The sequence below is a fragment of the Chamaea fasciata genome, unplaced genomic scaffold, assembly GCF_029207755.1.
Source record: "Chamaea fasciata isolate MVZ Bird 193981 ecotype frontalis unplaced genomic scaffold, bChaFas1.0.hap1 SCAF_17, whole genome shotgun sequence".
Lineage (NCBI taxonomy): Eukaryota > Metazoa > Chordata > Aves > Passeriformes > Sylviidae > Chamaea > Chamaea fasciata.
In genome coordinates, this window is record NW_027094102.1 from 8,455,637 (window position 1) to 8,471,224 (window position 15,588).

Consider the following 15,588-nt stretch of genomic DNA (forward strand, 5'->3'; position numbering starts at 1 on the left):
CATTTTATTATTCTGTGATAATTAAATTGCATTCCATGAAGCTTATAAAACCAGTGATTTTAAATTATGTTCCTTGGAAATCCAGCTGCTATAGGCCCTAATGCTGCAAACCATCACACTTGATCCTGTCCTTCAAGTTAAATTATGTAATGATTCCCACTAGTAATTGTATGGGTGAAGGCTCATAAAACAGGCTAGAGAATGAGAAAGGTGACACTGTCTTTACAGTATAGTCTGTGGTACCTTTTTATTAGTTTCCGTTCATATTACATCACTTTATTTTGGCTGAGTAATCTGCATTTCTGTGCTTCCAGTCATAAGAATGCATGAACTCTGCATCAGCCTCATAAACAGGGAAAACTGAACTGTTGTACAGGTTATATCACTGAGCAGGAGCCACATGAAGCATCACAAATCCCTTAATGTCTGAAAAGTGGGTGCAAACCAAGTCCACCTGAAGCTGCCTGGTGCCACTCCTGTAGGGAATGATTTCAAATTCCACTGTTGAAGTTTCCATGGGGGCCATTCTTTCCACACTAAAAGAGAGAATGCAATTTGTAAGTTAAAGCAGCTGAAGAATTCTTGCTATGTATTCTTCTGAGTACCCAAATTTAAGACTGTATGCCATCTCTCCACTCCCTGAGCATTTGAGCATTCCATAATTCAGATCTTGGCAAAAGAGTTGCAAAAAACTCCATATGATGTATGGAGAGTACTGACATGGTGGCATTTTGTCCAAGGCTGGTGCAAATGAAAGTCATGAGATTGACAAGTATTTTTTTAAAAACCCCCTGGTACTCCATGTTTCCCACCAAAGTGAACAAGTTACTAGCCAGAAGCATTCACATACTGGATTCGGAGTTGCTCTTTGAGCAGGCCACTGCCTTCAGCTCTCAGGACACAGTCTGTCACCTCCTCAGATAGAGGGTTGGTAAATGTGACCTTCACATTGACAGGCTTGTGTACCACAGCTGGACCAAGAACCTACAGAGAGAAAACATTCTGCTCAGCCACAGCATCAGTCTCATGTCTTCCTAATGCTTTTCTCCTTTCATTCCCATTGCAAACCACTTACCCTCTTAGGATCACCTGGGCAGGAAGAAGCCAGAAATTAGTTAATTTACATAGTTTTGGGCAGCAGAGTTCAGCCTTAAATGAGCCACCCAGTGTGGCTAAGAATCAGCAAACTGCTGTAGAAACTACCATTTAGTCCCTTTTTTAACTAGGTCAGTGCATGGTTTCATGTATTACACAGAGTATGTTACTCATCAGAGTGAGAACAGAATGAAAATACAAGTATTGGCATATGTGTTTAACTACTGGAGGCACCTTAAATTAGCTTTAACTAGGCTAAATGAAAGGTTTGGGATTGGAGAACATGGGAGATGTGAGACAGAGGTGAATTGCGGTGTCTCAGGGAAAAGAATGCAAATTAGCAAATAAACATATTCATTACCTTATTTTGGCTGAGATAATGTGGAATTGGTATATCTGGTATATATTTGTAAATAATGTAATATTTTTTAACATAATCAAAAGGTCCATCAGCCCAATGGCATTTCTCTATTACTGTCTCCATGTTTACAGGGACATTTCAATCAACAGAAACATAAATGCTTCTTAAAACTTAATCAGTGAATTGAAGTAATTTAATCCAGGTGCCTGCCCTACATAAACTGACTCTGTTATTTGCATTGCACAGCACAGAGACTTTTTACGAAGTCTCACTAGGACTCGGCAATTCAGAAATTGCCAGACCTGCAAAAAAACCACACTTTACTCCTGTGTGTGACCTTGCTTTTCTTGTATGCTACTGACAGAGTGGTTTGGGACAGCTAATCTAGTCTGGAGGCCCCAAAGGACTCTGCATATTACCATATTCCCTCTATGTTATTTACAGTAAGATGAGCAGATAGCATCTGGTCCCATGTGTAATACAGCATTTAAATCTGCTGTCCAAAACCAGTTCAGCTCGTTTATGTGGATGTGATGGGCCATGCAAAGCCAGGGCTGCCCCTGGGCAAACATAGTACAGGATCTTTCCTGTGCACTAAGAACTGCTTTTTATTCATTGTACACAATTTGTTAAAAGTCAGTTAAAAGTGGAGAAAAGAGAAAGCCTCCAGTTCTAATTAATCACTTGGGAAGTGTTGCAGAAGGTGAATAGTGACACTTACTGTGATACAGTTAAAGAACTTCCTTTGAATACTGGTAATAGAGAGACTCACAGACCAGACACATTATCAGTTGGTCAGTAAAGGTGTCTTTGGTAAAAATCAGTCTTCCTAAATAAACTGTAGATATTGATCAGACTTTTCTAACAAAAGGGGAGGTCTAAATATGGATGAGATTTCTTTGTCTGTCTGTATTCTGCCTGTCCCTCCTTCGGTAAACTTACCTAAGTTGTAAGCAACTGTTGTAACACTGAGAACTTTATCAGTGCCATGTCAACAAGCACTGGCTATGCCATGGAAAGATTCGCTTTTTTTTAGTGTATTTCATTTGTGTCATATAGCCAATTACTACAGCAACAAGATCCAACCACCTTCAGACATGATTTCACTTCCCATACTCCTTCCCATGAGGAATAGATGGAGTAGGAATTCTAGTTGCTGCTTCTCAGCACGTCTCTCAAGGGTCACAGAAGGGACTAGCTTTTACCTTGATGGTGAGAAAAGGATCCTGGAGTACAATATCCTTCTCAACTAGAAGTGAGGCTCCCCGTTTGATTTGGCACACAGCAGTCACTAGGATCTTCCTGTCATCCGTCAGAGAGTTTTTGTACTGGGAATAGGAGATCTTGAAAGAAATCTCTTTCACTGGAATGGAAACAGAAACAAAATTTCCCTCTCTTCTTTTTTCTGTGTACCAGCTATCTGTAACATACCTGTGTTTTAAGGAGCAATACTCTTATCACCCTGGGGCTGCACATTTGTGGGTGTTGACACCAACAGAGGAATGATGCTCATGGGTGACTTCTACTTACATTTACATAAAACACTAAATGATCAGGTACAGTTTGGTACCTGGACAGATCCAAGGATGGATGGATGTGGCAATACCTGCTGGTGTTTTTTTCATTTATCTGAAGCTGGGATTTATTGCTACTTCCCTGCAAAGAGGGCAGAGGTCAGAAGGTGGCTTGGTTTATATGCCCTTGCAGAAGCAGCTGTTTAGCCTCTGCCTTGCACAATCAGAGTCTCTGTGCCAGTGAGGAAGGCAGTACAACTCAGTATACTGAGAAGAGTTCTACTGCTGGAACTGTGGAATGAGTTCTAACATGTTACGTATTATCTTGAGGGGGTAGTTCTCTTCATCTATGCTACATCTCAGTTTTCAGCACTGTCCCTATAAAAGCAGGCAGAGACCACTCTGCAGGTGGCACAGCTCTTGCTACAGTTGGTGGTTGCTGTCCTGCTGCTGTGAAAGTCTTAGGCTTTAATCTGTCTTTATGCTTTGCTTATGGGTAGCTAGCAGCTCACTAATCTCCAGTGTACGTTTTTTAGTTGTTCTCTCTTAGCAAAAAAGGTAATAAGGTAGCACCAACAATGGCTGTGCTGGGTCAGACAAAAGGTCACCCTGCTCAGTCTCCTTTTTGTCAGTGCCTAAAAGCAAATGCTTAAGACAGGGAAAATACGTGTGTTTCTTTTCCCCTGCATAGCTTTGACCTCCAACTGTTTGTAGGTCATACACTTCTTGAGCCGTTCTTTATTTCCACGTGATCTGACCACAACCCAAAACTATGTTTTGTCCAGTAATAAAAGCTGTAATAAAATTAAAATTACCTTCTTCAGATCCAAGTTTAATAGATCTATGCAACTGCAAAATCTCTGCCTTGGGTTTCCTGGTGTAGAGAATGGCCAAAGCCTTCAGTTTAACCTTTATGGTCTTAAAATCTGAGATCAAGTTTCTGAGTGTCAAGGTAAGGAGGATGTCCTGGCCAATCACAGGAGATGCATCAAGAAGCAGCTTCCCTGAGATGTTGGGGGGTTGTGCAGGCTGTGACCTTGAAAATCGTCTTCTAGGTCTTGGAATTTTGGTTCTTTTTCCAGGTCTTTTCACACCGAGCAGCTTCAGTGCTTTCTTGTACACCTGCCTTTCTTTCAAGGATCCTGCATTGAAAGGTACCATGGTCAGAGATCTTGTGCGTGTACTGGATACAGTGCAGTGGAACCATGGCTGATCTCAGAAATTTAGGGAAGCTGAGAAGGGCAAAGACACTCAAGAGGAAAAAGTGAGGTCTAACCTTAATGTGATTTTTGGCACAAAAGCAAATTAATGTACATGGCCATGAAGACTGGAGAGTAAAACCTGCCCATGAGCTCCAGGTGACTGTTCATGGGCACCTCTTAGAAGCTGTGGGCAATAGAAAGGTAATTCTGGGAGAGCTCAGTTCTGCATAAGGTGGGGCAGTTGCCATCTCCTCTGAAACTGAGAAGGGTGAAAAAAACCTTTTGCAGAAATTCTCCCCAAACAGCTCTCCAGAATGGCTATTGTTTCAATTGAATCAATATCAGCAGATAAGGAGCCCTAATACTTGGAAAATTCACAATTAATTGGCTCTAGAAGTAAAGAAATGAAGTCAGTGCTCAGTCCAACAAAGGCCTTAAGTCTTTTCACGTCTGATCATCAGTGGCAAAACTACTGTAATAAAGAATTTACCTTCTGGATATTTGTAATTATCAGTGACATCCACACGGGAGTTGGTGCCCACTGCTTTGGTGCTGATAAATTTTCCAATCTTTCTGGTATCAGAATAAATTCTCTCTTTTCTTTTCTTGCTGTATCGAATCCAAGTAACACAGTCAGCATTCACTGCTGCAAACACAAATGGGCTGTCGTAATCCAGGTTCACATCCCCTTCTTTAATGGCTTTGGTGGAGGCAGGACCACACTGATAGATGCCTGTATTACAGAGGGAGAGGTTGAACAACATAAATCCTCAGGCTGACAGCAGGTGGGAGAGGCACTCACTGCAGAGACACATTTGGGAGAAGTAAAACAACATAAATCCTCATACTGACAGCAAGAGGGAGAGGCAGCCACTCCAAAGACACATTTGGGTCAAGTACTCTCTTTTCATGTCTGTCTGATATGGTAACAGCATGTGCAGAGATTCCACATGCACTTTCTATCTAAAGGTGGGGCTGCAGAGGAGGCTGGTAGGGAGAGCTAAAGCTTCTGATGATGTGTGCCATGAGAAATGTTCTCACCCACCAAAGTCTGCAAGGCTGCATGCAAAGCTGTCAGGTGAAAGGAGAGGAGAGGGTGTGAGGGATGTGAACCGAGTCAAAAGTACAGTCAGACTTCAGAGATGGGAATCAACAGTGCTTGGTGTGCATTGAGAAGAACCAGGAAACTGAATTTGTTAAATCTGGTAGTGAGGAATGGGGTTGTGTGATGTGAGGAGCTAAGACAAGTAACAGTGAGATAAGTGAGCTTAAGATTTGCTGGCTTTTGTGGAGGCAGAGAATTGAAATTATAAAAGGAAGAATTGTTATGCTGGTCAGCAATCCAGAGGCTGACAGAAAAGCTCCTACTGGAGATTGATGTGGGTATTGCTTTTCTTGTGCACCCAAATTAATGCTACATCTGCAGGGAATGTACAGAAGAGAATTGTCCAGAAATTTTCCTGGCAGTCTTTAGGAGTAACACCATCTACAGGTTTTTTTATATTTACAACAGTGTTACCTTTGCTTTTTTCCTGGGGTGTTGCATCCAAAACCTGCCATCCATCATAAAAAGAGCCAAGGTCTCTTCTAATGAACCAGCTTTCATTCCAGACATGGAAATTCCTGTAAGGGAGGTAGAATGTGGAATATCTGATTCGTACAGTGCATGAAATAATACTAATTGAGCAAATGAAAACTCCTCTGTAAAGAGAGCAGCTGCTGTACTCCTTACATGAGCATCTGCTTCCCCCTTTTGACCAGCTTTTTGTCTTATACATGTGAGAAATGTTGTGATGCTATGAAAAAGAAATGTTAAAAGGAAAATACTTCATTTCAGAATCAATAATTTAATATTGGACATTCCTGAACAAAAAGCCAAAGGTCTGGTGTGAAGTTTTATATCACTGAGAGCATGAGGTTGGGGTGGTTTTTCAGGAACATGATTCTAGATATTTTAATTAGTGGGGAATATAATGGAAGAAATATTTAAGAAATATATATATTTACCACACACTGTCTTCACCCAAGTGCAGGTCGTTTCCAGACATGTCAATGTACTTGTCAATACTCAGATTTAGGTTCTTGTCATGGGCAGAGTTGAAGTTTGTAATAACACGAGTAGGTATTCCCAAGCATCTCAGTACTGCAATACAGAATACCATACAAGCTCTGTAAACCTATTTTGCAGACATTTAGAAAGTGTTTTTCTTGGTGAAACACTTTAGTGTTTATTTTCAGTGGTGAAACAAACCCTGAGAAACTTCCAACTATGAAGCAAGTCACAGTCATTGTGCAAAATTGTTTAAAAGACATGTCGACTGACATGACATTTTTAGCTGTGATGTCCTTTTAAATAAGAGCTTGGTTCACCCAGTTATTTTAATCTTTGATTCTTCATCCTGTTCTCTTTCCCATTTTCTCTCTGTTTGTTCCTTATTTCTTTTTCCACTTACAGAGATACACCTCTCAGTTTTCCTTTGTATTTTCCCCAAAGAGGTTCTTGTGTCTCAGAACAGCTCTTACTGGACACTGCTAGGATGAAATGATTTTCCTGACTTGCAGCTCCCTTTCCAGGTCCTCAGAATTGTGACTTGCTCTTTGTGTCACCAGCAGGTAAGATAGAGCAGTAGAAAACTGCCACTGTGAGGAGACGGAGTTAAAAGAATACTGGTTTTCTTTGAATCCTAGCTTTGAATTAAGAAACCTTGCTCTTCTCACCAACCTAGCCTGGAAAACCCCTTTGTTTTTTGTTTGATTACTCACAAAGCTGGCATGCTTATTACAACCTGTAAACTGAAGGATTAACCCTTCATACATGGAGAGCAGATGTTCTTCACTCTCCCTGTCAAAGTTGAAACAGCTTCAACCTTATTGTCACAAAGTTCAGACTGCAGAACTCGTAGTGAGCCACCTCTGAGGTGTCATTTCTGTCATTTCCATTCCTCCCTGTGTACCTGTGCACGTGACTCCTGCAAAGACCCAGCACTGGCCGTAGCGGACGGGTCGGTACCGGGCCCGGTACCACTTCCGAAGGATGGTCACACTCCCGCTCCAGCGCAGGGGGTTTGTTCCTGAGCGGAACTTCCCACTCCACTTCCCTTCCACTACTCCCTTCTCATCGTTGCTGTTAACCTGAAAGAGTCCTTCTCATGAGAGAATTAATGTATTTACAGGAAAAGAGAGAGGGAAATGGTTAGAAGTGACCCTGTGTAGGTAGCACTGTTCTTATTGACTTGGTGGTGGGACAGAATATTTGAATCTTAGATAGAATTTTGTTTGCTCAAAGGCCACAACTGGATCAAACCCAGATCAGATTGTAGAATCTGGTGATTCAAAACTGCCTTGTGTTCAGTAGAAGTGGTCCCAGATGTACTGACTGACACCTGGTTATGTTTTCTCTGTTTCATTTATTGATCTCACCTCCTTGTATGTCATTATACTCTGCTAGACTGTGCATTCATGCTGCTTCACATTCTCAAGTGATTTATGGAAGCCTTGAGAAATCCATCTTTTCTCTGAATGTGTCTTTGTTGCAAATGTGCAGATAGTACTCACAGCTTGCCCAGACTTGTTAGATGTGGTTGCATATATTTGTACATATCCATTGTAGAGCCCTGTTTAGGTATCAAGTATGGTGGTACAGGATGCAGTAAGTTATTTTTAATATTTTTCTTAATTATTTATACTTATAGTAATTTCGTACATCCGAGTAGAGTTATTTACTTTATGTTGAAGCTGAGAATGCCTCAAGTGAGTGCTGTCCAAAGGACTGAAAATTATCACAGCTATAAAGGAGGAACCTCAGCTAAGGAATGTGATGAGGCATGTATTATTTATAAAATGGAAAACTTTTCAGCTGCCTAGTTGTGCAGTTATATGTTTGTGAAGACGGGTGTGTTCTGAGAAGTTTTAACTATTTGTTGTAGGAAATGATAAAAAACTCACTGAACAAATATCCTTTAAATAAAGAATGCTAAATTCAGACATTAAATGCAACCAAACCAGCTCTGGTTTTCCAAAATATTTCATGCTTCTCTTGGTGTTTGAAAAACTTAGCAAGTGATTTCAGAATAAACAAAGGATTTCCAAACTAGTGAAAAGATCTAATGGACTGAAAATCTGTTAGGAAAATACATCTGAGGTTTGATATTCCTCAAAAGTTCTTGGAAACTTTCCTTCAGTTGTGAGCAAACTTTTGGGAAGAAGAATATATCTCCATTTTACCTATTTTGTAGCTATTTTCTGCTTGGCTACACTTATAAAACATTGAGGAATTCATGCTCAAGCATGAGTGTGGGTTGGGGTTTTGTTGGTAGGTGCATTTCCAGCTGTAGGTGCTGTGTCACTTTACCGTGGCACTGATAACCCTGCTCACATAGACAGGGCTGTTCCGCTTGGAGACATCCACAGCCGGGTCCTCACGGTGGCTCAGGCTCCGATCCAGAATAGCCAGAGAGATATCAAGGATGTCCTCTTCAAACTGGAATCAAAACAAGCAATATATTAAGGGTAATTTCATAAGAAAACCCAAGGATAAACTCCCCACCGAGTTTCCTTCTCCAAGCATAGGAGGAAGACATTGGGAATAGAGATGCTTTCTGTACTGTTAATGAAAATTGGACCAAGAAGAAAACATAACCATTAAGCTGCCAACTCTCCATAGTATTTTAAAGATCAGCACAGTGTGGGGCCGTGGCCACTGGCATTCATGAGGATATTACATGGCCTGGTGGCACAGACAAGACCACTGTGGGTTGGGCTCAGCAGGGGTCACACCCTCCCACATCCTGCCGTGCTCCTTCAGGAAACTGTCTGTTACGAAAGCTTTGTTCTCATGGGCTGCCTCCACCTCATATCAGGTGATCTGAACTGAAAGAAACCTACAAAAATAATTATTGTGGATTAGACATTGACTGGACCCAGAGAGTGTCCCAGTGCTTGGCTTGATGGATGTGGTCAGGCAAGGGTGGCCCTTGAGCTCTGAGACAGAAAGGAGTTCTTGCCTTGTTTCATTTATCAGTGTAAAAGCAGCCATGGGATCAGGAGGATCAATAAAAATGCTGTCTGCAAATACTGGTGCAGCTGGAGAGCATGAAGTGGCCAGGAATGGTCCTGGCTGGCCTGGGCAGTTGCAGGATGGCTGTGTGACTGGAGATGGGCTGTAGTTCTGACTGTGTTTGCAGTGGTTACACTTGGAGGGCCAAACTGATTTTCAAAAATTCCAACACAAGTTGTTTCAGGTGAGTACATTTGGGGTATCCTTTTAGTGTCTTCTGCCCCATTACTGAACAGATTGGATAAATATTTACGTGAACTAGCTTTGCAATACCCAGTGGCTTTCTTTACTCTCTACAAGGGTCAAAAAAACAAGTACAGTTTTACCAATTTGTGTAACAGACAAAAGAAAACTAAAATTATGCTTTGTTTCTTTTATTTCTATATGAACACATACCACACAGGGGAAATGATCCTGATGCTGCTGTCTATGATGTAATGATAAATGAGATACATATCTGCAAGAAAATCTGAAGTGAGTGAGGAATATTGAACACTTATACTATGAGAGAATGATTTTTTTTCTCCGCAGGAGCCTATTTACCCACTACTCTAATTTTGAAAGTTCTGGAAGAGATGATGCTGTTTACCTGTCCATAGTTCCAAGCTTCTTGTTGAATATCTTTCTCCACTCCCTGAAATATGATTCCACTGTCATTCAGAACATACTCCTGTCGCTCCTTTTCATTAGCCATGTAGACATCATCATCTACAAGCAGAATGAGACATGATGGCTGGAAGGAAACTGTTTTGCTGTAACTGAAAATCTCAAATAGAGGTCAGTGCTAGGGATCAGGTGAGGCTGCCCATGCATTCAGGCTTAGGACTCTCTGCTCCATCTCTGTAACCATTTTAAAAGTGAGTAAAATAAGCATGAAATTCCTTTCAGGGGAACTGATTGTGTTCCTATCCTTTCAATAAGTGCAGTATGTACATGTTACTTATTTTACAACTGAATTCAAGAATCAGAGGAAAAATCAGAGGAAAAAAATTCTAGAATGAATATTTGGAATATTTACTCCCTTTGATTTCTTATCCTACAAGCAAGAGTCTCGGTCTTTCACGCCTTGCAACACTGAAGAAGGGACAAAAACTTGATTCTTGATGTTGAGCAAAAAACCAGCTTTCTGTATCTGTGACTGTCAGGTGCAGACTTTGCTGTGACACCCATATTTCCAGGCTGAAACAATGAGTTATTTGAAGGATGGGATCTGTCAGAGCATACCTGGACACCAGGGATTGAAGAGTAGCACAAACTGGCCCAGGACTTTGGAAGAGACCTTGTTCCCAGCAAGGACCTGGAGCTGGAGTTTGTATCGTCCGATGACAGCATCAGCTGGGCTGAGGATGGTGAAGTTCAGGCAGCGAGGCTCACTGGGCTCTTGGGTTGCACTCCAGCCACTGGCACCCTCCTCAGAAAGGGTAAATATGGCCTTGGTCTGCTGGGATTCTGCTGGAGATGGTCCTGCCAGAGAGAATGGATGAACTGGGGATGGTGGTTTGTGAAAGGTAGAGGTGAATTCTGTGTGGGGACCAGAATGAAGATAACGTGCAGTGTTGCAGGAATGTCCTTAGGAGCAGAGGCCTTGGCTTTGGAGTGAGGATGGCTCCTGCCTTCCTTTTAATTATTACCTTGACTGTCTCTTGCCTTAAGGTATAGATCAAACTTTAAAATGGGAACTCCTAAGCCTAAAAGGACAAGGAATCCTGAGTGAACCAGGACAAAGCTTAATGTTTCAAGAATGGGACATGTAGACCTGTAAGGCACAAGTATTTTGGAGCTGGAGTAACCTGGATATGAGACGACTGCCATGGGGAGATTACCTGTGCTTGCAATAAAGGTGAAGTTGTCCCAAGATTGCACAGTTGTTTTGAGGTTCAGAGAGATGTTGAAGGGCTGTCCTCTCCTCAAGATTACTTCTGTGCTGCTGTAATCAGAGGTGTGGTGTGCAGCTTTATTTAGTTTGGATTGCCAGTTGACTTTTCCTATTTTTAGGGCTAGAAAGACACAAGACATATTAATTAAAAACATTTTCCTTCAGACTTGCACATCTTTTCATTGTGTCTAATGTATTAATTTTATTATATTTATATATAGCTGGCATTATGTGCTATAGGACAAAGAGAAATCCATTGTTAATAAAAATTGAAAAAAGGCCAGTGAGTTAGACAAACAGGTAAAAGATGAACCCTTTTCTGTAGGGTTACTTCAGAAAGAGAAAAAACATTCACAAATTCCGAATTCAGATAATTAATCTTTGATTTAAACAAAAAATCAAAATTTTTCTTTTTAAGTTGACTGTTAAAGTCTGAATAGACTGTTCTATTCCTTGTGTTCCTGCTCTTCTTTCTGGTGGTGATATCTAGTTCCCATAAAGCTTTACAGATTTACAGAAAGAAGTATTAAAACTCTCATCAGGAAATGCAAGGCTGATTCTGGAAACACTGCCTGACAGATGATGGCTAGAAGGTTGGTACCTTCAGTGTGGAACTTGCTTGTTATCTTCTCACGTATCTTGTATCTAAGTTAATTTACAGTCTTGTAGCTTGAAGCTGGGTGTTAATTCACACTCTGTTGGAAAAAGATTACAAGCAGAGGAGTGGCATATCTCGAGGCAATGCTATGGGTTGCTCTATTGTATCATGATAGGTTGCCCAATTATGAAAATGGGGCACTGAAGCTCGTATTACAAAAGCTTCAAGCTTTCTCTTTCCTTGATAAATTAAAAAATTCCCACAATAATAAACAAACAACAACAACAACAAAAAAGCAGAAAAATGCAGATTCCCCTAGTAAAATAGGTGTTTGGGAAGTGCCCTTTCCCAGTATGATATTCCAGAGGAGTTTCAGGTGAAGAAAACCTCCTGCTCTGAGTAGAGCTTGTTAACTCTGTGTACAATAATGGTGCTGGAAGCAACATTTCTATCATTTCACTGAACCAAGAAAGGGGCTCATGCCTGAAAGAATCCATAGAATTCTACCATAATAATAGAGAGGGTGAGATTTCAGTTTTCTGCTGCATTTACAACACAGAGTTATATTTTGTGAAGGCTTGATAAAGGCATAATTATACTCATTTTTCAGCTTTTTGGAAGAAATGTGCATTTCCGAGGCATACTCCAGACAGTAAAGGCCTGAGGAAGTGACTTTCCTGTATTCTGTGTGCATAAGCATGTGCGAGTGTTTTCAGTTAAGGGTCTTGCTTCAATGTCACCTGGAGACAAAAATTCCATTTCTGGAATTTGGCAGGAGTGTGATGTTTGAGTCACATGATGTGAAATGCCTGGAAAGCATGTTGCTTGCATCATCACTTCATTTTCCTGACTTAAACATGTTTAATTGAAAGGGACCTATGGAAAGCATCATTCCTAATATCAAGTCCTCTAATTTAAGAGTGACTTAGAAGGTGTTTCTGAAGGGCACTTGGAGTCAGGGTTTGAAAAGGAGTCAGTTTGCCTTGCTGCACTTTATCCATGTGTAACCTGAGAGCCCAGGCTCTGCAGAACTGGGAGCACCACGTGTTGAGAGCTGTGCAGGGATGCAGGAAACTGAGAGCATTTTGCACATCTGCAAATTAAAATGTCATGCATAGAGGATTTAATGGAAACCGACCCGTGGACTTGGTATTAGTGAGGCTCTGATGTTGAATGACCTAAACAGCGCTGCTAAAGACTGTCAGAGTGGAATGTCACAGGCAAGGACAAGATGTCCAACAGAAGAAGAGGGGAAGTGAGCACAAGCAGGAAAGATAAAGAGAGCAGTAGCTAGCATTGGTTTGCTCTAACGATTTACTGCATCAGTAGTTTGATTTGCCTTGTGAAGTTCATGGCTGCTCAAGCATTTATGGAGGATATGTGCAGGAGATCAGAAAGAAAAGTTCCCTGTATGAGGCAAGAGCACAGTAAAGCTTGATGCCAGTCTTTTGTCGAAGTGAATCTCAAATTTATCCTTGTTTTGATCTTCACTGTTTCAATTTCAATCTTATAATTTCTTTTTCTTCTTTCAGTGCCTGTGAGGAAAACTTATTTTCTGTAATTCTTTCAGTGTACAATTGGCCAAAAATTTGTTTGGGTGTCCATCCTTTAATGGACAGACATTGGGAGCATGCTCAGAAGGAAAAGCCTGGTGGTCACTGCTGAAGATGCTGACCATGGTGCACACAGGACTCTCTTTGCCTTTGACTGAAAGCTGAAGCTCTAACAGGAAAACATGTTTAGGCTAAACTGTAGAGTCTGTGAGTATTCCACGGCACATGTGTCTAACTCGAGATCTTTGCAGTCAGTGTGAGAGTGAGCACAGCGAGTGCAATCCCAGACAGACAAGCAGCACTCAGCTGGCAGAGCCCCTCTTGGGAGTCCAAAGGCCACCAAGGGACCTGGCTGAGACCAGACTTCATTTGATCTTAGAACCTGGGATTTCCATGTAGCAGTTTGATGCCCCAATCACTAGCCAATAGTTAATTAGGTGGCTGCAAAAGCACTGGATAGATCAGTTAATTGATATGACAGAAAAATATTTCCTTACTCTACTTTTCGGTGTTACTGGAAAAAAAAGAAGGTTCAAGACCCATGATAAGAAAAGAAAAAAGAAAATAAGTTCTAGTAGAAAAACCAATAAATACACTTAACCTAAAAAAGCAAAGTTCCTGAGAGAGCAGCTAGATGTAATTTATCTCATTTCCTCAGCAAATATTGCTCATCTGGCTTGGAAGAGGGATGTCTGGAGCCATCAGGCTGGATGAACTTACCTGCCATAAGGATTCTTTCTTCTTTTCCACACTTGTGCGTAGCTCAGGTTACGGTTACAAAAGTGTGCAAGAACATTCTAAATCCTCTTCCACCAGCACCAGTAATGAAAGGCTCTGGACTGGACTTGGCTACTTAGCCTGGAGTTTATACAAGCTGGGTGTGACCTGTGGTTGGTAGCTACTGTTTTTGTAGTGATATCCTACGTGAGCATCCACTGATGACTGCTTTAATTGCACAATCTTGAATCCAATTATCTTTATGTAAAACTGGTGAATGACTGAGGAAAGATGATAATCAGTTCTGGCATTTTAGAGAGGAAAGCATCTGAAATTGGGTCCAGTGAAGGAAATGTTATCTTAAGTAGACAGAAGCAATTTAATTTTAGATGGTTTGGTTTGTGCCAGTTTAGGTTTTTGGGGACTGTATGTACAGAGGATAAGTGTAGACTAATATACCTGTGGTACAGCATAGCCATGTGGGACATGGAGTGGTCTAAGTAGATTAATAATAATTAATGTTACTGCCAGTAGCTTTTCCCCCCCACTTTTTTTTTTTTAAAGACTTCTGTCCAAAGATCTTCCACATAACTGCATATAATTCGTTCTGGCTTTGCCACGACATTATTGTAATAATGCTTCCTTCTCATTACCTGTTTCTGGCATGATTTCCTATAATCTGCATTTCTTCTGTAAGGAGCAGCACTTGCCAGTGAGGGGGCATTGTTGTGGAGTCAGCTGTGATTGGGGACTTGTGTTAAGTAAAGAGAAGTGTTTAATGGCTGCCTCTGCTTCTAATAATGTTTCTTTGTAGTTTGGTGTTCATCATACATGCACATAGTTTCTCTGTAGCTGTTTGGCATGGCAAGGTTGGTTGGGCCCTGGAGGAAGCTACAGAGCTGCTCTTCTGGTGTGAGCCCTGCCCACTGTAATTACAGGCACTCTCTGCTCTTGCAGCTCCCTCCTGCCCTCTCCTCCCTCATCCTGTGTAACAGCTTATCTCAAAACATGTCCTGCCAATTTGTCCCAAGAGTAGGTTGCAGACTGCTCTGGACTTCCAGGGGATTGTAAGGAGGAGTAAGTGGTGTCAGGAGAAGAAATAATCTCTTATTTTCCTCACCTCTACATTCTGCCTTGTATCTTTTGTTCATTTCTGTTTTCTATTTTGTTCCCACTCTCTTATCAAGATTGCCGGGAACCAAAAAGGCAAATTAATTGCCTGCAGTTTCAATATATTTTTTAAAAAGGGAATCTAAAGGGGTTTTTATGGTTTCTTGTGTTTTTTTTTTTCTGTAAAAATCTGTGATTATATCTAGATCCCTAAGACTCTGAAATATGATCAACTGTCAGACAAAAATGCCCATGTCCATAGCTCTTGACAGCTGTCTTTTGCCTTATAAAGTCTGCTTTAAACTTTTTCTAAATCATACAGCAGATATAACTCTTCAGGCTTGGCAGAGTTGTTTGCACACCACGATTGCCCCACATCCTGCTCTGAAGGTGACCTGGCAGCTCCTGTACCTGGTCAGTCATTACCTGTCACAGCAGCCCTGGAGAGGCTGCAGGAACAAGGAAGCCCTACAGCTACTCAAAGGTGGGTTCCAGGGGAGACCTGG

The 15,588-nt window shown here is 41.3% G+C and overlaps 1 protein-coding gene across 2 annotated transcripts; it reads right to left on the reverse strand.

Moving 5' to 3' along the window:
• Positions 1–382: 382 nt before the first annotated feature.
• Positions 383–14,062, reverse strand: LOC136298513 (protein-glutamine gamma-glutamyltransferase 6-like). 2 transcript variants are annotated; one of them, XM_066199254.1, is made up of 13 exons: positions 13,976–14,062; positions 11,052–11,225; positions 10,453–10,692; positions 9,818–9,936; positions 8,524–8,652; positions 7,127–7,304; positions 6,180–6,315; positions 5,692–5,795; positions 4,663–4,905; positions 3,786–4,112; positions 2,662–2,819; positions 851–984; positions 383–536 (listed from the first exon to the last, which is right to left on the reverse strand). In XM_066199254.1, the coding sequence occupies exons 1-13, from the start codon at positions 13,980–13,982 to the stop codon at positions 383–385; spliced, it is 2,103 nt and encodes a 700-aa protein (XP_066055351.1). In that variant the 5' UTR covers positions 13,983–14,062. The 2 variants fall into 2 exon arrangements, with proteins under 2 accessions (XP_066055351.1, XP_066055350.1); XM_066199253.1 differs by lacking the exon at positions 13,976–14,062 and having other exon boundaries at positions 11,052–11,244.
• Between the last annotated feature and the right edge of the window lie 1,526 nt (positions 14,063–15,588).